Below are 25,335 nucleotides of genomic sequence, written 5' to 3' on the forward strand. Positions count from 1 at the left end.
CTTCCTAATATGCTGTGATGAAGCCTCCACTGCTGTGAGTGGCACTTCTATAATATGTCTTCCTGGCCTTCAGAGCTGAAACCCTCTAACTCTGTGATCCCAACTAAGCCATTCCTCTCTGTTTTGATAGATATTCTGTCATGGCAATGCAAAAGTAACTAGTACACTTTCAGAATGAAGGGGTTATCAGGAGAAGGAGCCCTCTAGATAGAGGATAACTAGTTTATCAGGTACTAGCTGAACCCATTAACCAGAGGTGGGTCTACTCCCAGGGGCCTACTTCTGCCAGCTAGGCTCCACCCACTGAGACACCACTTAGTCTTGAAGAGCTGAAAACATCAGAACCACAAAGAGATGCATGGTACATATTTTATAGAGTTGTGCTTAATTGAACTAAAACCATATGAAGTTGTAGTCAGTGGTTAAGAATAAATTACATTTAATCCCAATATTCCCCTACCTAAAGGACAGGTTAAATGTACCGAGACATGGGTAGCTTCATACAGAAACTCAGTTCCTGACCCTAGATTTTAAAAATTTGTATGTATATAAGGGTAGAGTGGGGGATGAAGGCATATATGTATTTCTTGTAGAGACTTCTGAAATCTAGTTACTTATATTGTATTTAATAGGTATATGTTTAATTCTTCCCCTAGCCTATAGCTCCCGAAAGTACATTCTCTGGCAAGCTCATAATCATTTCAAGACTCACTACAGACCCTACCAGAAAAAAATTAACAATTCCTGATGAGGGAATGAACCTGCTTCAATGCTGCCTTGTGTCCATTGGGAGAGTATTGAGGGGAAAGGGAAAGGAGACATGTTGAAATTAAATTACAGTATCAAAAATAAAAACAAGAAAGAAACTGACTCTTCTTCCCTCATTAGCTACCAACTGTCCATAGCTCCTTAATAAGGGGTAGAGGCTTACCAATCCCTTCTCCATGTTAGAATGCCGACTGGCTTCATCTTGTGCAGTTGACCACTGCTGTGAGTACTGAGTGCAGCTGCCTGTCCCGTCCAGGTAACCCTGCTCTGGTCTTCTCCGACTTCTGGCTCTTAAATCTTTCTTCCTTTCCTTCTGCAGTGGTACCTGGACCTTGGGGAGCAAGTGTGATATAGAAACATGCTGAGCATCCCATTGACACTCATTCTACTTTGAGCAGTTGGGAATCACTGTTAGTCATATCTACTACAGCAACTTCTCTGATGAGGTCTTGGGTGTGTGTGTGTGTGTGTGTGTGTGTGTGTGTGTGTGTGTGTACCATATATATGTGTGTATAAGTTTACCATATTTGTGTGTGTTTACCGTGTGTTTACTGTGTGTGCGTGTGTGTGTGTGTATGTGTGTGTGTGTATACCATATATATGTGTGTATAAGTTTACCATATTTGTGTGTGTTTACCATGTGTTTACTGTGTGTGTGTATGTGTGTGTGTGTGTAGGTGCACACGTGGGTGCACACGTGCGGGAATGTAGCTAAAGACCCCAAAAGAGGCCACAGATCCCCTGGGGTTGGCTTTGTGTGGTTATGAGATTGTGAGCCGCATTGAAGTTGGCTCCTCAGTGAGAGCGGGAACAGCTCTTAAATCGTTGAATCATCTCCCTGGCTTTGAATTTTTAAGACAAACTACATTCTACTGTGCAGAAATTCTCCATTTTAGACCAGATGGCCACCAGTTTCTAATAGTTTTCCCATCTCTGCAGATATGTACCACAGCAACCTTCTTAAACTATGGGAGTTATGTAACTTGAGTTTAGGGATCACAAACACACACACATACATACAAATTGACAAAGGTTAAAGTGTTTTGAATATGCAAGGACTGAAAATTGATTCAAAATCAAATGTAGTTTTGGATTCAAGCCCTTTTTGGCAGTACTTGCCCATGTTGTATGTCATAGGACGACCATGACAACTACTACTACTACCACCACCACCACCACCACCAACAACAACAACACCAACCACCACCACCACCACCACCACCACCCACCATCACCACCACCACCACCACCACCACCACCACCACCACCACCACCACCACCCACCACCACCACCACTACCACCACCACCACCACCACCACCACCACCCACCATCACCACCACCACCACCACCACCACCACCCACCATCACCACCACCACCACCACCACCACCACCACCACCCACCATCACCACCACCACCACCAACCACCACCAACAACAACCACCACCACCAACCACCACTACCACCACCACCACTACCACCACCACCACCACTAACAACAACAACACCAACCACCACCACCACCACCACCACCTCTACCTCAACCACTACTGCTACCACCTCTACTACTACTACTACTACTACTACTACTACTACTACTACTACTACTACTACTACTACTACTCCGCTTCCTCCATCTCCTCCTCTTCTGTCTCTTCCTCCTCTAGCTCCTCCTCTTCCAGCTCTATCTCCTCCACCTCTTCCTTCTCCTCTTTGACAGGGTCTCGCTATGGAGCCCAGGCTGGCCTAGAACTCACTGTGTAGACGAGGCTGGCTTTGAACTTACACAGATCCACCCGCTTCTGCCTGCTGGAATTGAAGGTGAACCATTTACATTGTTAATAATTAAGTTCACAGATTATTGACATTTTTAAAAAACATGTTAAGACAATTTAGACAACACATGCTTCCAACAGTACTTGTGTAAATACGGGAGTGTATATGCATCTCATGTGCTTTGTAGTTCAATTGCACAATACAAAATGATGGCACAAAGTCATTTTTAGTATACCCTGTTGCTCCTGCCTCCCTTCTTCCCTCCTTCGCTTCCTCTCATTTCCTTCTGTGCCTCATGCCTTCCCTCCCGTTGTTCCTCTCCCTTCCTTTTTCTACCTGCCATGGAGCAACTCAAGGCTTCACACATGCTAGACGAGCATTTTATCTAGGTATCACACCTCTTTGGAAAGTAGTTTTCACCTCTGTCTTTGATGGGACATGGCCATTTACCTGGAAGATTCAAAATGTATATATTTATACATTGAAAATATTTGCTTTAGGTAGTAATTGAACAGTTACCGTTATTGCTTATAAGGGTCAGAAAATTTTCAACATATCACAAAGAATTGTAAATATTTTACTTATTTTAAAATGTGACTTTGTAAAATCCATATCAGTGAAACCTGCCTCATGTGTTAGTCCTTCATGTGAATGAATACCACTGTCTGAGTTCAGTCAAAGAAGCCACTCTATTAGAAATTGGAAACAATTACGATATTTTGAGAAATATTTATTCTCTCTTTCTCTGTTTTGGTCACATGGGTACACTTACTTGCATATGTTTGAACATGTATGTAGAGGTCAACTTCGGATGTTTGTTGTTCCTCAGAAACCATCCACCCATTTTATCCAGACACGGTTGCTCACTGACCAGGAGCTTACAAAAAGGCTAGGCTGGTTAACCTGAAGCACCAGGTATCTGCCTGTCTTTACCTCCCCAGTTCCTCAATTACAAGAAGGCTGCTGTTGTGCAGCAAACACTTTACACACTGAGCTATTCTCCAGATCTGCCTACCTCAGCCTTAACTTCCTGATAGCCACACTGCAAGAGGAAGCATTTGTCCTTTCAGTCAAACCTCTCACCCTCTACCCTTTATGCTTTCATGGAGGTTTTCAGCCTGTCAAAGGAGTTTTCTGTGTGTGCTCCTGTGATGCTTCCTGACAAAAGGATATGGCTGTCTCTCCCCCCATTGCTTTGTTTCTATTGCATTCACATTTCTTTGGCACAAAGAATCTGTGGTTTTTAAACAGCATGCTACTTTATGTCTTTTTCTACTAAGTGAGAACACTTTAAAACGTATAAATATTTGCCACTGTATTTAGTGAGCCATGTTTCCCAGCCCTGAAAGTTGGCATCTTAGGATGCTGTCCATTTCTAAACAGGTGAGTTTGCCTTCGTCGTCTTCCTCTGTAGCTTCCCAGTGATGTAGATGTCACAGGCATCACTGTGGATGTCAGATGTGAAAGCCCTTGTGAGCCACAGAGGCACAAATCCTCACGTGGGAAAAATCTTTGTGATCATTTCAAATTTTTGAGCTGACTTCTTGGCAAAATGAGTTTTTCCTTGTGAAGCTTGTGAACAGCTTGCTCCAGAAACAAAGGCATCAGCAACTGTTGCTCAGCCATGACTTTGTGATTGATGACTTATGTTTGGTCTGCTGTTGTCTCGTAGGAATCTTTGGAAGGCATTTGTCTATTTTGGGAAGGTTGATCTAGTAGAGACTCTATAGTACAGTGGGTGAGTTCTTGTTCTTGGGAATCCATGTAGAAACGATTGTGTCTCAATGGGATGAAAGTGGCCAAACCCTCCTCCCACATCTGTATCCCTCAAGCACAGACCCTACATGGTACCAGATATGCAACCTTCAAAAAGGCAGAGTGAATAGCTGATGGCGATCTTCATTTAACATCCAGGACAACTTAATTGAATTAAATCCTGAAGTCTATCAAAGGATTCTCGGGACTAGAGTAATAAAAACTGGAATTTCTTTTAAATTTCCCACTTTTTCTCTGTGCTTTCTTCTCAGTCTTCCTACCACCAGTCACAAGTATTTTCTGTTTCAACATTTTGTCCTATTATGACAACAGACTACCCCAATGCAAGGGGACAAAATATGCTCATGTCCTGGCTATATGCTTTTAAAAAATCATTACATGCTTAAAAAGCACACTTTCGAAGCTTTCAATCGTGAATGAAAGTGCAAGGACCATACTGTAAATGATGACTACTTGGTTGATCGCAGGAAAATACTCTTTAGAATTACAATTCAAGGATGTGTCTTACCCCCTCAAGCCTAGAGATAAAGAATACTGAATTGTTCTGAAGATCTGGATTGATATCCCCATGGATGCTCACTGTAGAATAAATGCACCACTGTAGTTCCAAAATATTTGCTCTCCTTCAAATCTGGAATAAGAGGGGATAAACCACATAAATGGTTTCCAGTAGATACACATAGGTAGAGCCAGTGGACTGTAGAGATTACTTATCAGTGCTACCATCTCCTGTAACTTTCTTCTGTGCTTGCAAGCATTACACCCATAAAACATCCCCTGCCTGCTTAACAGCCTTTCATACTGCTCTGTTGACTACAGAATATATAGCCCAAGCCTGGCTCTCATTCAGAAAGGGTGTTTTCCAACCAGGTTGCAGTTTTCCCACCCTCAATTCCTGACCAGGGATGTTAGTTACATTCACATCTAGTATGTGTGGTAAAAACTGTAAGAGCTCTGGGGCTGGGAGATGGCTCAATGGTTATGAGCACTGGCTGCTATTCCAGAGGTCCTGGGTTCAATTCCCAGCAACCACATGGTGGCTCACAGCTATCTATAATGGGATCCAGTCCCCTCTTCTGGTGTGTCTGAAAACAACTCCAGTGTACTCATATAAATAAATCTTTAAAAAAAAAAGGAACTTTAAGAGCTCATTTTTCTACAACAGAACAGAAAAGTTGACAGAGGCAGCTCGATATTCCAGAAAGTAAATCGTGACTTTATTGGTATGGGAATCAGGTTTAAGTGGGAATGCTGGTCTAGTTTTTGTCTCAAGGTGTGACCTGAAAGTCTACATTTTGCATGTTTGGTTTGCAACTGACTAGCTAGATTCCAAGACATAATCATTAGTATGGTGGTTCCAATCCCAAATGGTAGTTTAAATTTAAACAAAATTAATTTAGTAAATTTTATATTTAAAACCATCTTACTTGCCCCATTATCCACATGATAGCTGTAACTATGTGAGGATCAGAGTTTGCATTCAGTTTCAAGGATAAGTCTCATTCGTAGAAAAGACAACCCAGACCTTCATTCTCCTTTAAACCTTTGGGAACCTCTTTTCTTTCCTTGAGTCCTACTCTGGGATGAAGCTCCATTTGGTGGTTTGAATGAAAACGGCACCCACAAGCCATAGACAGTGGTGCTTTTAGGGATGTGGAGTTGTTGGAGTAGATGTGGCTTCTTTGGAGGAACTGTGTCATTAGGGTTGGGCTTTGAGGTTTCAGCTGCTCAAGCCAGCCCCATGTCTCTCTCCACTGCCTGCTGATCCAGAAGTAGAACTCTCAGCTCCTCTCCAGCACCATGTCATCTGCATCCCACCATGCTTCCCACCATCATGGTAACAGACTAAACTGGACGTCAGTATCCGGTTAAATGTTTTTCTTTATGAGAGTTGCCATGGTCATGGTGTCTTTTGACAGCAATAGAAACCCTAATTAAAATACTACTTTGATTATTATCTTTCACTTCTAGAAGTGGAAAAACAAAACAAACAAACAAAAAACCCCCACAAAGTTCTATTTTCATTAAAACATTTCTGTTTTTAATCGGAATTTCATCCTCATCTCTCTAGGTTTATATTTGTTTCTGTTCCCCTCTCATCGCATCTCAGCAGAGGGAATGGTTTTCAGTGAAGTATTTGATTTTGCTCTCTTGTGCCTTTTCTCCTGGTTCTCAGGTTTCTACCAGAAAACAGCCATTGGTCATTGGAGTCTTCTACATCGCACACAGCCAGCTGATGTTCATAGAGCTGCTGTGTGAGACTTAGAGTAAGCTCTGCAGAGACTGATGCTGGCTGAGCTCATATAATCCTGATTACTGTTTGCCCTGTAGACAGACCCCTCCCAAGTCCCTCATTCAGTCTGGCAGTTCTCTTGATCAAGCCTCTTTGATGCTGGCTTGAGTATGGTCTTCACATAGGTGACCATTTAGCTAAATGCTCACCAAGCTGCAAGTGTCCCTAGCTCCTCGTTTGATCTGCTCTTGATGGCTTTTCCAGACAGAGCACAACTTTCAGATATCTGCCATCTTCACAAATGCATATAATCATGTGTTTCTCAGGATCTCTTGAATCCAGAATCACTGGACTGTGATTCTGCCTGGAGACAACTTCCTCTTTTGTTAAACACTTCCAGTTGAAAGGAACCTCTCCTTGGTTTGGAATACTGGCAAGGTATCATGGTGAGGGAAAGGACAATGACATAGCACTTTCTACACCTGCAAATTCCCTTCCTTCAGAGACTCTGATCCTGGCTTCCTTTTTAAATTGATCCTGAGGCTGAGTCAGTGGAGGGAACTGGTCAAAAAAATGTTGGCTAACTATTGACAAATCTGTATGAATGTGTGTTACGGCCCCCTCTCCTTATCCTGTGATAGGTATATTATTTCTTACCTGCATTGCTCTCTACTCTGGGATGCCACATTTAAGTAAGACCCATGCAAGAGCCATCTTCATAACTCATACACATCATGCATGTAGACCAGAAAGTGTGAAGGAGTCAATTCCTCAAGGAGCCATGCTTGATCAAGGTAGGCTAGGAGGCAGCTGATGAAACCTGCTCTCTTCTCATCCTGACATGAATCCCAGGTATGGAACTTCTGTGCCAATGGTGGTCATCAGCTAGTTAAGCCACTCTCAAGGTGGCCTTGTCTCTACTGTTCCTCTCTTCCCATTCCCAACTCCTGTTTTCTTGATACTGAGTTGCACAATTCCTTGTCCTGGGTGCCTGTTTTTCTGAGGATCCAGGATAAAACAATGTGTCCATCATTTTAGAAGGTGTTGATATTTGTTATGTATTGTTCCCACTTTGGAGACTACAAGAGGGAAAGTGTCACCTGGCATCCTTCTATACATTATTATTTTAAACAGAAAGATAACACAGTCACTGTCAAGCAGAAGCTCTGACTAGGTAGCAGCAGATGTATGTTCCTGGTCATAAGGGTTCATGTTCTTGTTCTGGTTTAGTGATGGGAGTGACATAAGTACACAGATAAACTTTGATTTCAATGTGGTTAAGAAATGTTCTCCATGAGCAGGGGGAGATTGGAGCCTAGGGCCCGACATACCTTTTTATATGATTCAGCTATTGTTTTGTCCTTCAAGCAGGGACAAAATTTAAATAAGAAAAAAGAACTGTTGGACAGAACCATAGCTACTATAGCATGATTCTCATTCTCCCTAGAGACAGGGCTATGCTTTGCTCAGTGAGCAGGATGTTGGCTACTGACTACTCAGAGCTGAGGTCCTATCCATACCAGTTGTCCATGAACAGAGTGGCATCTTGCCCAAGGTTTCAGCTACTATTTGATGGCAGCCTGCTCCTGAGGCCTGTAGAGGTACAAGGGGCTTGTACCCCATAGGTCCTTCCAAGCACAGTGGGATTCAAACACTTTACCATGTCAGCCATATTCAGGAGCTTACCTTGTGGGGTAATAAGAGTCTGTCAAAGGCATTTATTTCTAATTCCATTTTGAACATGGGCATCTTCGTCCCTGTTTTCCAAATGGAGAAGTGGAGGGCCACTGAAGGGAAGATCATGGGTAAAAATCACAGCATAAAGTGGCTCGGCCAGGAAGTGATAGGCCCTGTTGCTCTGCAGGCTGCCGTGCCATGTGCCAGGCAGATGCTGCACAGGGCATCATTTACTAGTGAGGGCAGGCATGGGTACTGGGTGCAGTACAGCATAGAAGCTCTGTGTATCCTAAGGGTGGCATATGCAGTTTCAGATCTTGTCTGCTACTTATGGCCTCTTTGTCTGTAGAAATAATTTACTTTCTTTTTGCCTCTAAAAATGAGAAATAATCATAGTATCTACCTCTTAGATTTGTGGTGAAGGATGAAAATGAAAATGGATAAAGAACAAAATATAATAGCTGATCTGTAGAAAATTGGAAAAGCTACATAGACTTTGGCCCAGTTTTCTTATCAAATGAAATTATTCCAAGTGTCTGTTAACTGGAATTTTCCTCCAAATTGCGACATTTACTTCAAATGCAGTATTCCCTCAAGAGAGAAAAGGGAGGTTCTTGGGCTTCAGAAGGGAAACAAAAGCTCACATGTCTCTGAACACAGAAGCTGGAAGATTCTTGAGGACCCCTATTCAGCCATATAAAAAGACGAAAACAATGCTGAGGTTGGAGACTCTGACCAGTCAAATTGGAATTTGCATCTGAGCACAGGTTGCATAGAGAGCCTCTCAGCTTTGCAGTTTTTAGAGAGCCTTATGGGGTTACAGTTTTGGGAGTCACCTATGTTGAGGTAGGTTTTGGGGTGATACAGCTGCTTTTAAGTTATCTGGGATCTTTGTACATAAATCCTCCTGCAGAATCCTCTTAGTGACCTCAATAAAATCCTCAGTGGTTAGCCATATTGGATGTTACAGTGTAAATGTTGTCTGTCACAGGTTCACTTTCTGAGAGAGTAGACACTTGCTGTGTTCCCAGGAAAAGTCACACAACAGTTTCACAGTGTTTGTCTTACCCAGTAATTTTGGTAGAAGACCCTCATTGTCTGGTCTAGTGGGATAATGGAAGTTATGCTTCCTGTGGACAGAGTTGAAAACTTTGTTGAAGTATTCTCCAGAGTAGAACTGTTGGACCTTTGAAGAAACAAATTGACAGACAGGTTAAAACTTGAGAAACCACATACAAGGAATCAAATGGCCATGTGTACTTCTAGAAATGGAAGCAAACAGGATGGTCACAACCAGACATTGGGTTTAAGGTCCCACCAATTCATCTTGTTATTCTTTGCTCACCCACATCATTGGCACCTTCAGTATTTTAGTTTTTGCTTTATTCATCTGGATTTGTTGATGTAAAAGCAACAAGTTCTGCCTTGAGCACAGGTCAGCAGATGTAGGGCTTAATGGTGTTGAAATTCAACAGCTCTGGGTGCATCTCACTGTTTCTGTATTAGTGAAATCTCTTGGGCTAATATAGTTACTTGGCTCAATGGTTCTGGGATAGTCTTTGAGCAGTAAAAATGGATTTCCTATATCTACAGTGAGGGTGAGGGCAAGAACCTCACAATAAGCCAGTGCTGTTCTCGTTTAGGTCAGAGAGGAAATTATTGCAAGGGTATAGAGTCCTGATGAAATGTGGTTTGGAAGGGATAGAGGCTAATGTACCTGTTCCTGTCCAGGTAGCTGCAAGGCAGACATAGGTTCAGGCTAATATGATTCGTGGGGTTAAGAAACTGACCTAGGGAGGTTTCCAGTAGTGCCCAGAACACTGGAGTCCATAGGCACAACTGTAATGGCATTAAGCTACCCTGTAGTTACCTTAGGGTTCCTGTTGCTGCGGTAGGACACCATGAGCAAGGTGAACTTGGGGAGGAAAGGGTTTATTTCATCCTAAACTTTGTAGTACATCATCCAGACAAGTCAAGGAAGGCATTGAACCTGGAGGCAGGAACTGGTGCACAGGTCAAGGAAGAATGCTGTTTACCTGCTTGCTTCTCATAGTTTGATGAGCCTGCTTTCTTCCAATGCCTAGGACCAGTAGCCCAGCACCACTGCTCCAAGGGTGCCAGGCCCTCCTGCATGAATCACCAATTAAGAAAGTGAACCACAGACTTGCCCACAGGCCAGTCTGGTGGAGGTCATTTTCTCGATTGAGGTTCCCTCTTTCCAAGTTGACTGTAGCTTGTGCCAACTTGAAGAAACAAGCACCACGGGAGTGTAGAGGGATTTGGACTTAGGTAAGCAGGGTTTTTGTGGAGTTCCAGATTAGCTCTCCACTGAATAATATTCTATATATAATTTTAACCCGAAATTTATATCAGAGGCCATGAACTTCAGTGGACTTTGGACAAATTGAGCTGTCTGTGAGACTTTTGAGGAGTAATGGGCCTGTGTAGTTTCCAGAGTCAAGGAGACTAATTTGGTCAGCTCTTATGCTTGCAATGGAGACTAGGTTAGAATAGGTTTAGGTGTAAGAGAGACTTGGAATGAAGAAGAGGATGTTATTTTAATCATATTTAGAGAGACCTTCTCTCTTTCTAAACAAAATCTTCAGATTTTGTTTAATTGAAAGTAGATTCTTTTAAAAACCACTCCCAGGATGCAGTAAAAGTAGCTTGGGAGATATAAAATTATTTCTTTCTTTCACCTGTTGGTGTGACTGAGTGTTTCTCAGACAGGGTGAAGTTGTGCGAAGAAAGCAGGGAAGGCTGGAAGCACCAGGTAGCCTCTGTTAGTGTCACATTTGTGAGGATACAGCAGTTGATAAGTAATGTACTAGACAGGATAATGTCTGTCAAAGTCTAGTAAACACTGTCTGGGGTCTGGACAGAGAGCTAAACAGCATATAATTCTTTTGCATATGATGAGTTCTGTTCCCAGCATCCCTATTGAGTGGGTCACAACTGCCCATCATTCTAACTCTAGGGGAATCAGATGTCTCTGGCCTCTAGATTGCCTGTACTCACATGCACAAACCTGCATACACTTAATTTACAATTCTGAAAAAGAAAGATTTGTCTTCCAAAATGGCCTTCCATATATGATCTCAAATGATCTGAGATGAGTCTCAGTTCAGAGAGTGAGATGGGACCTTAGGAGTGCCACTGGGGACAATGTTGGCAATGAGGGATGGATTTCCCCAGTGATCCAGTAAGGAGCCTCTTTAATGTCTGTTTGGCTCTCTCTAACTTTCCTGATGATTGCCAGTGTTGGGCAGCATGTTGGTAACACTTCATTTGTAGAGGTTCACAGAATGTTTTGAGTTACACATAAGGTAAAAGTTGGTCATTGGCTTGACCAGCATGGCTTTAGACTTGACGTGGAGACTTGACCCTGCATGACTGGGACTATGGGAATGAAGAAATGACAAAGATACGTAATGCAATGCTGGTATTGTGTGGACCATGCACTGGGTTGGAGATGCAGCAGTGGCAGCCTAGAAACCTCAGCACATCTATTGATAAAGCAGAAATGAGGGGGTAGGGTAGCTAATCTCTTTTGGGGGTCTCTGTAGGGGAGCAGGGTCAGACTGCCATCATCCTCATGAGAATGCTGAGATTGGAACTTCCTGGGTTTCAGGGAAGGGCTTGCTATTCCTGTGGATCTGAGGCACTTGTGGTCCTTAAGATAACCATGCTCAGGTCAACAGTGCGCATTCATTTAGGACTTCATCCACCTTCCACAGGCCATCATCTAACTGTAGTAAGAAAGGGAAACCAAGTGAATGGACTTTTAGAAGTTCTTCATGACCTCTGTGGTCCTTTTATTCAGAGTAGGAAAGAGAGATAAGTATAAAGATAAGTATCTAAGCCCCTTGCAATGGGCATATTGGGGAAATTTACCTGGAAATACAGTGTTAGCCTAGGTTCTTAAGCAAGTGACTGAAGCCCAAATTCAAATACATTGGCATCAGCTCTGAGTCACCGAGTCAGAGGTTTGTGACAGGTTAGCTACTAGATGAATGAGCCATTTCCATATTTGTGCAAGGACCCCAAAACGATTCCTTCTTCTTTCATGAGCATATAGATAGGTTTTTCTTAGGTGCAATAAGATCAAGGTAGGGGTGGTAGGTACGTCTTTTTACATATCAAAAGTCCAGCTTTTGGTCTCCACAAGACCTGTGAAGTCACTTAGCTCTGAGTCAAAAACAGGGGGATCCAGAAATGACAGTATCTTGCCAGTCCTAGAAAGAGTGAAATTATCGTTGGTAGGGGCGTCCATGTCTAAGACCAATTCTTGAGATTGCTGGTCAAGAGTGATATCCTTGAAATATACTACCTAGCCTTAGAATTATACCTTTTGGGGATGTACTTGTGCTATGAATAGGGGAGACTTTGTAACCACAGGGAAACCATTCTTTGCAGCGTTCATCATATTTGAGTTGACAGCTTTTTTTCCCACTGGGATGAAGATGAGCAAGCAATCCACATAAGAAGGTTATTGGGAAGGCTCTCTAATGGAGAAAGACTCTTAACTAAGCCATGACTAGCTAGCTATCTTGGAAACCCTAGAATGGGACAGCCCAAGTTCATTTGTTGATGAACCCAGAAGTTAGGGTCTCATTACGCAAAGACAAATAGGAACTGAAAATCAGACATACTAGGGAATAGCAGACGGCATCATATAGGTCTAGAGGTGTGAACTAGAAGGTTTGCATGAAGTGACTCAAAGAACAGCCATTCAGAGCCTGCCCCACATGTGGCCCATATATATACAGCCACCAAAACTAGACAAGATTGATGAAGCTAAAAAGTGCATGCTGAAAGAGACCAGATATAGATCTCTCCTGAGAGACACATCCAGAGCATGTCTAATACAGAGGTCAATGCTAGCTGCAAACCATTGAACTGAGAACAGGACCCCCTTTGGGGAAATCAGAGGAAGGTTTGAAAGAGCTGAAGGAGCTTACATCCCCATAAGAACAAAAATGCCAACCAACCAGAGCTTCCAGGGACTAAACCACTACCGAAAGTCTATACATGTACTGACCCTGGGCTCCAACTGCAGAGGTAACAGAGAATAGCCTTGTTGGGGCACCAGTGGAATGTAAGCTCTTGGTCCTGCCAAGGTTGGACCCCCTAGTGCAGGGGAATATGGGGGGGCAGTAGGGGGGTGTATGGGGTAATACCTGTATGGGGGTCAGGAAGAGGAGGGAATGGGGCCTTATGGACAGGAAAAGGAAGTAACATTTGAAATGTAAGTAAAGAAATATATCTAATAAAAATTAAAAAAAAAAGAGTCGTGAAGATTTAAAAAAAAAAGGTTTGCATGAGAATTATGTCTTAGTAGAATACAAAGGTACCATCAAGAATTTTGTTTGCCACCACAGGCCTGTTGCAAGTGGAGTATTAAGAACAGAGTCCGATGGTGACCAAAAACTTACGCATGAGAGGTCTTCCTCTCTTTACTTCAGGACTGAGGGCATATTGAGAGTACCTGGGAAAGAATTGGGAGTTTTTGAGAAAATAAATTATGGGACTTGTAGGTAGTGATGGTTTAGTTGGGTGAGTTATCTCAGATGCCAACTAGAATGGGTTGAGCAGTGTAGGAACTTAGGTTTGGAAGTCAAGGAATGCTGAAATGGGTGCTTGGAGTTGACTTTTGATAAGCTGTCTCTTCCTAGCAGTGGGATGTGAAAACCAGCTGATACTAGGAGTGGGTGAACAGTTCTAATGCCCATGCTAAAGGAAGTGTGAATTGGTCCTGCTGTATTTGCTTATCAATTCCAGTGAGGATTGTGGGCTGCAGGTCTGAGGAAATACATGCAACATAAGCTACTGATATTGGCTAAACCTTCTAGCTGCTATTATGCAGAGCCAGAAAATAGGAGACTAAACAGCTTATAGGCCCCCATAAATCAAACTGGGGAAGGTGCCCCTCATATGTGGGCTCCTCTGATTCTAGAAACAGAGTCAAAGGTAACCATTGATCCTCTTTGACAGTCTTCCTCAGACTTTTGTAAAAAAGATGATTCTCCCTTTTGGAAAAAAAGTGGGCCAGTCATATTTCCATTGTCTTTTTTGTTTATAACATGGGCATTGGCCACACTAAAGTGTCCTTCCTGGCCACACTTGTAGCAGTTCTATGAGGGTCCTCAAAGAAGTAGGAGAGGATGTCATTAAACTTCAGCCCCTCTCCCCAACACAAAGATGTTAAGCTACCTATGGCAGCTCTTGGGCATTGGCCTGTTGTTTGTCATGTTTCTATTCTTTTATTTCCCTCTCACTCTTTTGAGGTTTCTTCCAGTTTGCTGAATACCTTCTAGGCCATGTATAATAAAGTGAGGCAAAGGGCTTGGGGTTACTGATTTTCTGTTTGGGAGACACTTTGCACTGAGAACTTATTCCCTGCCTGGTTTTTCCCAGTTGTGTGCTTCCTGCCATAGAACATCTAGGATTGAGTACTGTTGGTAACTTTGTAAGAACAGGGAGAAATACCAGAAAGTACATGCATATGCTCTTTCCACATGCATATGTGTCCCACGTCTCTTTTTGTGTGATCATTTGAGCCGAGAAGGCTAGATATAGCCCTTGACATTGAACTAGAACTGTGGGCCAAAATGAACCTCTCTTCCTTTTAATTTTCCCAGTTTGAGACATTGTGCTGTTAGCAGCAGAAAACAGAGGAGTACAGTGGTCCAGAATGCATTGGTAGAAAGCACACCCCAGCTGCCCACACGATGGATATAGCTTAGCTCTGGGAGAGTCTCATGCAGCTAATCAGTAATGGAAAGAAGTTAATGACAAACCAGTGAGCGAAATTTTGAATGTGTCTTCAGCTTTAGTTTTAAATTTTAAAAATTGAAAGAAGTAAAAGTTCCCGACTGCCTTTAAAATTAAAAGTAGCTTTACTACTGTGGTTAAAAATGATTTTCCTTGTATTTATTATTTGAAGTTTATAATGCTTCTGGAAACTGTGGTGACATATTTTGTTAGTTTCAGGAAATTCTATTATTCTATAAAAATGACTACCTCCCCAGAGCGCTTTTCTTGCAGAAGTCCAATCACATGTGTGTTGGCCTTCATCCAATGCATGGGGTCTCATGTGTTGCCGTGTCCCACTCCAGTATGTCCTATGCATGATTTTCTTTCCATTTACTCAATACAAGTATTCTGATGCTTCTCCTGAATTCACTCATTCTTTCTCCATCTGTGTCTACTTTACCATTAGGTTTAATGAGTTCTTTGCTTTATTATATTTTCACATCACGATTTTTCATTGGGATTTACTTCTTTTCTTAAATTTATTTATGTGGATGTATTAATTACATTTATTTTGGGGTTTCTTATGTTATAAGGCCAGTATCAGGACCTCTTTGGATATCTCTCTGTGTTTATCTTCTTGAATTCTGGGGGTGTCTATCTTTAATTTGTTTCATTGGTTTTTGTAGTTTGTTTATTAGCGAGCAGATATTGTGTGAGCAATTTTGAAGATAATACGAGGGTCTAGACGAGATCCACTTTTGCCTTTGGAAATCAGATGGGAATTTATCCAGTCAAAATTACCATATTTCTTATTAGTAACACTGCTAGGAATCAGGCAGAGAGATACCTTGCTATACCCTAGCCTCAGAGGCTTCCAGTTTTTACTTCATTTCTCCCTTTAGCTTCTCTCTGATAAAAAGTGCAGCTCCTCAGCTTGGTGGCTTAGCTTCAGGTTCAGCAAAGATTCTGAGCCAAATGCTCGGCCATCACTAAATTCACTTCTGTGCATTTTTTCTCACAGAGATCTTGATGGCTGAAGAGTTCACTGCATTTGATAGCTCTCTGATGCTTCTGAATTTAATTAGTTCTTCTAAAATATCATTTATTTCATTTTCTCTTCATTAGAAGAGCTGGTCTGGATGGCCTATCACTGTCTTGATCCTCAGTTTTAAATCTTGCTGGGTGACTCTAAAGTGAGAGCTACTGAACAAAATCAATTCCTTGCCAGGTAACAAAAACTACCCAGGGCTCTTGTTTACAAACATGGGTTTCCTTGTCCTATCCTAGACATACTACATCTGAATTTCTAGGAAAAAAAAAGAATTGCAAGTTCTACAGTATGCAGAAACATTAGCAATGGCCAATGAGTGCTAGATAGACCAGCTAGAGACAGTGTGGAAAATCAAACTCAGTAGAGTAAATCAAGCAGTTTACTCCCTGTTCACTAACAAATGAAAGCCTAAACTTTAAAACTGAAGACCTTACATCAAAGTTTCTCAAATGGTCTCAGCCCTAGGTGATATGGGAAATCTTCTGTATGAGCACTTTCCCCTAACAGGTAACAGCCTTCCTGCCCAAAGGAGGGACATTGATTTCTTTCTTCTTTTTTTTTTAAAAATCATTTATATTATTATCACCAGCACCAGCACCAGCACCAGCACCAGCACCAGCACCAGCACCACCACCCGTGTGTGTGTGTGTGTGTGTGTGTGTGTGTGTGTGTGTGTGTGTGTGTAATAGAACCCATGGTGCATATCAGGGGACATTTCACACATGTTGATCGTCTTCTTGCACCATATGGATCCCAGGGACTGAACTCACATTCTCAGGGGTAGCAAGTGAGATGCTTTACCCATTGAGCCACTTCTGTCCTAAAGGGTCAGTATTTGATTTCTAGTCTCCTCCAAGCTGAATTTCTGTTTGGGAACAGGATCAAACTGAACGGCAGATTGACTCTTTTACCACAGTCCTTTTAATTACTGTAACTAATTTTATTATCTAATTATGGGTAAGATTGAAGTTCATCCAGCAATGCATTTTATGTGAAATTCCTTCATTTCCAAAAGATCAGTGGGACATTAAAGAACAATGGAAATAGTCAGTGGGAAATTACAGAGTGTAGTTTATCATTGATCATTCACCAGCAGCAACAATGGCCATGTTACCCCAGCATAATTGGTCTATAGATGTAATGTATGGTATGTGTTTACATTTTAGTCTTGAAAAAGTAACAGGATACATTCCAAGGGGGAGTCATAATCTCACTGGCTTTACAGTGCTGAGGGCTGCAAAGCACCTAGCTGGTTTGTTACAGCAAATGGCTAAGAGCCCACAGTTAGAGGAAATTCCTTTTGCATATTTGCAGGATTGTAACCCAGTGCAGTGGGTTCAGGTCTTGAATGCAGATCTGAAATAAATACTGTGAAGACATTAAAAAGGCGGGAGAAGATTTGTTACCTGTAGCAAGCACAGAGAGCACAGTCATCATTGCATTTCTCAAGCCATGTCCTACTAGAACAAGTGAAGCATGAGGTTTTTATGTATGGATATAATAAATACTCAGTTAGGGGTTGGCTGATTCTTGACTTGCTCAGGTAATAAATCCCTGAGCATACTCAGTTTAAAGTCATAATTTTCAGTGTAAACAAAAATTATGTTCAAAGTCATGGAACACATATGTAAAAGATTAGAGCAATGGACGGAAACGCCCCTGGGCATGCTTAGCTAGTAGTGTAAGTTTTCAGCAGGAAGGAAAGAAAGGATACTTTGAATGTACATTAACACAGGTATCTTCCCCTGAAGGTGCCTGCCTTGCTTAGTAGCTAAGAGAAAGACCTTTTCCGACCCTATTTTACCAATGCACCAATGAGGTGAGAAAGTGGTACACTTACCTGTGTTCCTGCAAGGTCCAGTAGAAACAGCACAACCTTCAGTATTGTTACCAGAGCCTTTAGGGCAAAACCTCTCATTTCTACTAGTCCCAACAGGCTAGGTCCAGCTATCTGTCAAATAAAGGTCAAATAATGGTGAAAACAGAGAAAGGACAGAAGTAATCACAAATCAACTTTGGGACACTGACGTCAGCTTTGATTTAGGAAAGGAAGAACTAGGGCAGTGGGCACAGAGGTATGCATGAGTATGCAACCCAGCCTTGGTCGAATAGTGGTCTGGTTATCCTTCTCTTGGTCCTGGTTCTGCAAGATGAACCAAAGATCTCTTCAGCACTGTCATCACTTGAGGGTATCAGTTGGTTCTTACATAATTACAATGTATGACTTCACCATCAGGGATAATTGCCCTCATCTGGGCAAAGAGCTGTCCTATGAGATTTTGCTGTGCCAGAGAACTAAGGTGACTCAAGAGGACAGGTTAAGGACAGTGGCATCTTTGTCCTTTCAGCCAAAGTTAAAAAAGCCAGACAAAAAGTTAAGGGAAAAGATGTCAGGTTTTCATCTTGTGTTTAATTACTTGTGGGCCAAGTGAATAGGAGTAAGATGCCACTGGTGACATTGCCAAGGTCACATACCTGCTAGGCAGTAGAGTCAAGATTATATTGGCTATCCACAAAGCCTTTGTAATTCCTACCTCCTCTCCAAGCACAGCATTTGTTTCCTTCTTTTTATCCTGTTTCTCTTCTATTTCAATAATCTGAGCCTCTTTCCTTCCACTGTAGTGTGAGGCCCTCGAGACTCCTTCTGTCCATCATCTACTACTGTGATATAGAAATTAGAGTTCACAGAGAGGCAGAACCACAGAGGGATCCCACCATTCTATATCTGGTCCTGTTCAGCAAATGTTAGACTCCCGGATGCTTATGGACGGAAGACAGATGTGAGATGGATGTGCAAATTGAGCTGGAGGGCAGAGGATAGCTTGGACTCCAGACCCTGAAAGTTATGCAGGAGCCAGGGACTTTCATCCTGGAGTCGTTTGTCCATACCCAGCCTAGGAGTAAAAGAAGCTGAGGCAGGACTTAGGGAAGAGGGAACACTTCAGGCTTGGCTATGAGTCAAATCAGTGACAAAATACAGGGGAAAATGACGAGTGTTTGCACTCTGCTTTTCAGATCTGTCATGAAGATCCCAACAGAACATGGAATTCTGGGGAATGTAGCTCAGCTCAACGAAGTTACCACATCACAAAATCACTGTGGATAGCTTCTGTCAAGCTGGAACCTACTTGTGGTATCTTAAGCCATATGCACATAAAAACAGTGCGAAGCCACATCTCTGTCTTATGGACTGTGTACAACCAGACACAAATTTTTTCCCAGAAGGGAGTACAAAAGCTTCCTTGGGTTTTGGGGTAATACTTACACTTTTCCTGGCCATCCATCCATCCATAGATATTTAATATATATATATAATGATTAAATGTTATTAATTCTTCCTATGTAAATGGTAAGAGGGTCACAATTCATATACATAAACATTTATGGGTTTTGTCGTTAATTTTTGCTTTTTAAGATAAACTTCCATGCAGCTCTTACTCGTCTCAAATTCATTAAGGCGCTGAGGATGACTTTGAGTTGATTTTCAGGCTTCTACCTTCTCAGTGCCATGATTACAGGTATATACTACCTGTATATATTATATATATATATATAATTTGCTTTGCTGGGGACTGAATCCAAGGCTTTGTGCATGTTAGGCAGGCATTCTACTGACTGAGCTATATTCCTATTATATAAACATTCCCACTATATAAATATTTACATCAAAACAATATAAACATTATAAATCTCCTTTATGTAACTGGTCATATAGTCATAGCTAGCTACAATCCATTATTTGGTATCACCTTTGCTTTCTACAAGTACCCAGTAGTAGGTAGGTAGGTCTAGACCAGAAGTCATCAAATCTTCCTCAGTAAAGGGTCTAGGAAGTTAAGCAAATATTATAAGACCTAGTGATTCTGTCTCAACTACTCAATTGGATGTTGCAATGTCACAATAAGATGCTGTATGCTGTAGTTTGCTGATCAGACTATTCACAGTCATGTATAAATTGAATATAAGTATCTGTCAATTTTGTGCACTTTTTTTTATTATCCCATGCATTTATTATGTGTATATGGGGGCCTGAACATGCTTACCATGGCTCCTGTTTGGAGGTCAGAATAGAGCTTTCAGGACTAAGTTTTTTTCTAATACCATGTGGATTCGAGAGGTCAAACTTGGATCATCTTCGGGTTTGGCTGCAAACACCTTTGCCAGTTGAAGCATCTAGCTAACTATCAGTTTTAATCACAACATGAACCATACACCACATCAGATCTCTTGCATCCCAGGGCCACGCCTGCTATGCAGGGCCAATCCTTTTCTTTCTGATAACCAGGATCCATCATTGTCTAGCACAGCAAGGTGTCCTTGTCATCCTTTTGGCAACAGTAGAGTAGGTAGCCTCATTCCTCACTGGGAAACTAACAGCTCTAGAGACATAGCCTAGAGTGATTGGGGAGAAAAGCATATTCCCCAGTGGCTAACAAACAGCTTTTCCATTTGCTCCATCTTCCATAACTTTCCAAATACCATTTCACTTTCTAACTGTGCGTTTGACTAGTCTAGGTGCTTTGCGTACAGTTTCTGTCCTTTGATGACTGCTTTATTTCACTTAGCACAATATCTTCAAGTTTATTCCATTTTGTAACGTAAGTCTGAGTTCCCTTTCTTCTGGGGCTGTGACGTACCTCAAGGTGAAGTTCTTGCCCTGTGGGCCCATGGACAGTCCTGGTTTCCATGCTTCAGCACTGCAGATGGTTCCCTTCCATTGCTGGGCTAAATGGTATTCCATGTGTGTCTGTGGCTCAGCTGGCTCTTGTAGTCATGTGGTGCTGTGCAATCGCTGTTCCCTCCTGTTGATTATGGGTCTGTTGAGAGCAGTGCTGTTCAGAGAAGAGCTCTGTGTATTGGAGTCTCTGCATTTAGCCTTTGAAATCCATACTCGGAGCAGAATTTCCAGATCAATGAGGATTCTGTTTATTTTTACTGTAGAAACTACTGTATTTTCATTTCACAGAGAGACCACAACATTTTAAGTTCCCACTGAGAATATGCATGTCCCAGTGTTTTAACTCTATTTTTACAGTTTGGCCAACATTTGTTATTTTTGCTTTCTGAAACTAGCCATTTTTAAATGTGTGTGAAATGAAATGGTATCTGCTTCTTGGTTTTAATAAAATAAAAATTGAAGTTTCAGCATGTTCAGCTGAAGACTCTTAGGGAATCATCCAAGTGGGATGTCAGGCTGACCTGACAGACATCAGAGGCTTGAGTCTGAAGGAAGGAAGGGAAGTTCATTAATTCACCAACACATAGATGGCTGTGTCATCACTCTGTGCTGGGAAGAGGTCATCAAGAGCTGGGCAGGGGGTGGGGGGATGGGATACAGAAGTGCCTGTGGAAGTTGGCCAAAGAGAGATAGTGCAGAAGGAGAGGTAGTGAGCACTTGCAGCGGAAGAGCCAGTCCAGAAAGCTGGAGAGTGAGAGTGATGCCTAGGTAGGGCAGGAGGCTGTACTGAGAAGTGTACATTGCCCCTTGCACTAGAAGAGATCTGAGGTCATGTGAGTGCAGGTATCAGTATTGCACTGATATTGTTGGGGACGAAGGGATTTGAGCATCTGAAGTCCAGCAAGTATGTTATGAGGCCATCCCAGTAGCAGAAGGCACAGTTAAGACTGTGCTCCTGGAAACTGGGCTGTGGCTTCTAGATATTGTGCCCAGTTTCTTGATTCCAGCATGTAGGTAGGTGCATCTGTAGAAGTACCCGTTGTCCTAAACAGCAGAGAACTGTCTTGCTATGATGTTCCATCTCAGGCTGCATTGAATTTCCAGGCAAGAGAGTCAGAAAATCCTCTGGATCTAAAGCAGGGGAGCTCCTGTAGATTGGGGTAATGTGAGTATCTTCAGAAATGTGGTTCCTTTACAGCTAACATGGGTCCCAAAGAGCCTGTTGTAGGTTGGTGTAGTTGCTAAGGGAGGAGCTAGGTTCAAGGTTTCCTTTGACTCTCTGCTTGTCCATTCTATTCATGTGGGATTTATCAGCATAGCTATAAGACTTCTGCTTGTCCTCTGGTTCCCTCCAGAGCCAACTTTCCAGGCAGGAATAAGGTAGAAGGTACAAACTTGGACCAGTGGAGTCAGTTTTGTTTTCCATCATTTTCTGTTGACATCTGTCATGAGTAGGCCATGGCAGAAATATAAATGACCACATTTGTGTCTTTCAACTATGTCAAAATTTACTGAATGACCAATAAATTCACAAACTGCGTCAGTTCTGTTAGCTATGATTTGCTAAGTAATATAATTTCTCGTGATCGCTGGCCATTGGTAGACACAGATTATTTTTTATTTAAATTTCTATTTATTTTGTCTCTCTTTGTATATGCATTCCAGGCTACATCTGTAGAAGTCATAGGATTTAGAGAAATTGGTGGGTGAGTCACAGAGATCAAACCCAGAATGGTTATCTGTTGAGCCATCTAACCAGCCACACAGATTATTTTATTTTAATCTAATTTACAAATACTAGCTCTCATTCCACTCCTAAGACGTTAAATGGCAATTTGCACACTTGCAGCTTATAAAACAATCAAGAAAGTACTACAGAGTCTGCAGTATTGAGAGGCTATCATAAACTCCAAGCAGAGATATGATACGGGCACAGAAAAAGAATCCATGGGCGGCTTAGGACCTTCTAGCACAGAGCTGTTCAGGCTTACAGATGCCAAATCCATGTCTTGGTGACGGGTCACTCCAGGTTCCATTGGAAATAGTCTCAAGGTCATGGGCAGGAAAAGACTTGAGCTGTAGCCTGGAAACAAGAGTCCGACCCATCTCTAACAGTCTGTCTGATACATATCTGTTTTAGGGCTCTCATTTTATAGCTTCAGTTGAGGCAATTGCATTTTATCAATTTGTACCTCCAGGTATGCTGGCAGGTACAGTTGTTGACCACCATTGTGTAGTTATAAACAAGATATATAAAGTCATTTTTCTTGGCATTTTATACTCAAGATGGAGTAACTAGGATCAAGGTTGCTGGTGTCTAAAGGCAATTTGTTCTGGGCTACTCATTGCATACGTCACTGAATAATTCAGGGTAGGTCTAGCCTGTGCTCACATCTCACTGGCCAGATGGTTCAACTGTGCATCTCTAGCTAGAACAGAATCAGGGAGGCATTTCTAATGGAGCATACTGATATGTTTAACAAGTTCAGGATTCTATAGTCACTATAGAATATTGGGAGATGATGCTGGTATTAGCTAAGCTACTAGAGTGCCTTTTATAGGACAGGTTAGGTGAGGAGGGAAAAGACATGAATCAAGCAGACCCAAGTGTAGGAGGCAGAAAGGAGAGGGTACACAGGAAGGAGAGACGGAGGGAGGGGGGAAGGGGCGAGGGAGAGGGAGAGGGAGGAGAGGGAGGAAAAGAGGAGAGGGAGAGGGAAAAGGAGGAGAGGGAGAGAGAGAGAGAGAGAGAGAGAGAGAGAGAGAGAGAGAGAGAGAGACAGAGAGACAGAGAGAGAGAGACAGAGAGAGAGAGACAGAGAGAGAGCGAGAGAGCACGAGAGCAAGCGAGAGAGCACAAGAGCACTTCTCAAGGCCATGGACACCCCAGTGGTGCTCATTATAAAACTGAAATGTCAGGAGTTTCTAAATGTCACGTGAATTATTTCCACCTCTTTCTAAATAGGACTACATGACCACATCCAGCTGAATGGGTATTTTTTTGGCTCAACAAATACCCACACAGTTTCTTGCTTCTCTAATTTGTACTCGAATCGAATAGTCAGCTTTCAAATCTCTAACTCATGAGACGCACACACTCCCCTTTATTTATACACAGTGCTTTGAGAAGAAAAGGAAGGGTAATTAAAAAATACAAAATTATTCAAAGATTACTTCATTCTACCTTGGTGTCCCAAGGGAACTTCTGGAGAACTCATGAAAGCCTGACCTAAGAATAATAATGGCAAAAATGTCACAGGAGAGCAGCATTTTGAATTATTGATCAGACAGGGAGTTTCCAGGTTCCGCTCCCTTCTTAATTCTTTTAGTACACTAAAGGAGATAAAGGAGAAACACGAGATGTAGAGGTCTCAAAGAGCTGGAAGGCCCCAGGACTACTGCACTTTACTTCCTGTTCCATGCAGCTGCAGAAGGGCAGAGTAGGTGGTGGTTTCTCTCCAAGTGGGAGCTTGGACGAGGAACTCGGAGCGGATGCTTGGCACCTCTGCTGCTCTTCTAACTTGGAGATTTATAGGTCTGAATATTGTGCTCCATTCTTGGCTGAGCAGGCAGGGCAGGTGCTATGTAAAGGGTGTCTCTCCCTGGCTGGCCCCTCCTGAGAAGGCTGATCTTAATGCAGATCCGAGGACCTTGGCTTCCCATGGGAAACAAGGGCCTCTTGGTATTGGGACTAATGATGGCCCTCTTGCTGCTCATTTGCCTGTAATGCCGAGCCTTCTTCTCTATGGCTAACACAGCCCTCGGAGGCTCTCACAGCATCCTCTCTGCCCAGCAGCACCCTGTAGCCCACGCCTGTTTTCTGCCCTCTGTCCTTTCATCTGCACCGTAGCATACACCCCCTCTCCACTCCCCATGCCTCCCTCCCAGTGGATGCTCTCCTGACCCATCAGAACTGCCCATTGTCCTTCAGGAACATCCAGCTACCTTCTTTCCCCGCACTGCCTGAAGTCTCCTCAGTACTCTCCATGCTTCAGTGCTTTTCATTCCTAATGAAATTTTTATTGTGATAAAAATGAGTTGCTGAATGTCACTGTCTCCCATTAGGTTACAATCCCCATGTAGTCAGGAACCATGCTTGGATTTTCTTAGTATTATATCCCCAGAGTATTGCATACAGACTCTTCAAATAAACCTTCCCTTCAACCAGCTCAAATAAACCTTCCCTTCTACTGGCTGAGGCAAGATTTCCAGTTTCCACTTTATCTATGTAAAAATATCTATCAGAGAAATAACTCAAGTTACCAGAGGACACACAGAAGCAAAGGTTGAGCTGCAGTCCACACCCACATTTCCCCAGTTAGATCTTGCTTTTTCCAGATGGGTCTCAGGACTGAGGGCTTTGTCACAGATGTTCAGCCCAGTGGGTTCCCACACACTCCCTTTGCTCCTTACCTGGGTGTTATGTTAGTTTGCTAGGGAGAAGTGAGTTAACATCTTGACTGACAACAGACTACAACATGATTTTACTCCTGTTTAGTTTGGTAAACCCTTGAATTTATTGGGGTTACTTACAGGAACATAGTGTTTCAAAGCCAGTGTACCAGAGGAAGCCCACTCCAGTGAAGGTGTGGGCTCATGAGAACTCCATCCCTGGAGTC

General features: G+C 42.5%; 1 protein-coding gene across 9 annotated transcripts in view; it reads left to right on the forward strand.

The window, feature by feature from the left end:
• Mthfs (methenyltetrahydrofolate synthetase) overlaps window positions 1-25,335 on the forward strand; it is a 147,345-nt gene that overhangs the window by 49,897 nt on the left and 72,113 nt on the right. For 3 of the 9 annotated variants that reach the window (XM_087561228.1, XM_087561233.1, XM_087561232.1), the window contains one exon: window positions 19,054-20,014. The exons of 5 other annotated variants lie outside the window; for them this stretch is intronic. In XM_087561228.1, coding sequence (XP_087417354.1) covers window positions 19,054-19,296 — 243 coding nt within the window. In that variant the 3' untranslated portion in view covers window positions 19,297-20,014. Of the gene's footprint in view, window positions 1-4,217; window positions 4,536-19,053; window positions 20,015-25,335 lie in introns of those variants that run through there. One more of the 9 variants, XM_087561235.1, reaches the window with a different exon arrangement.

Source organism: Rattus norvegicus, chromosome 8 (assembly GCF_021556685.1).
Source record: "Rattus norvegicus strain SHRSP/BbbUtx chromosome 8, alternate assembly SHRSP_T2T, whole genome shotgun sequence".
NCBI lineage: Eukaryota > Metazoa > Chordata > Mammalia > Rodentia > Muridae > Rattus > Rattus norvegicus.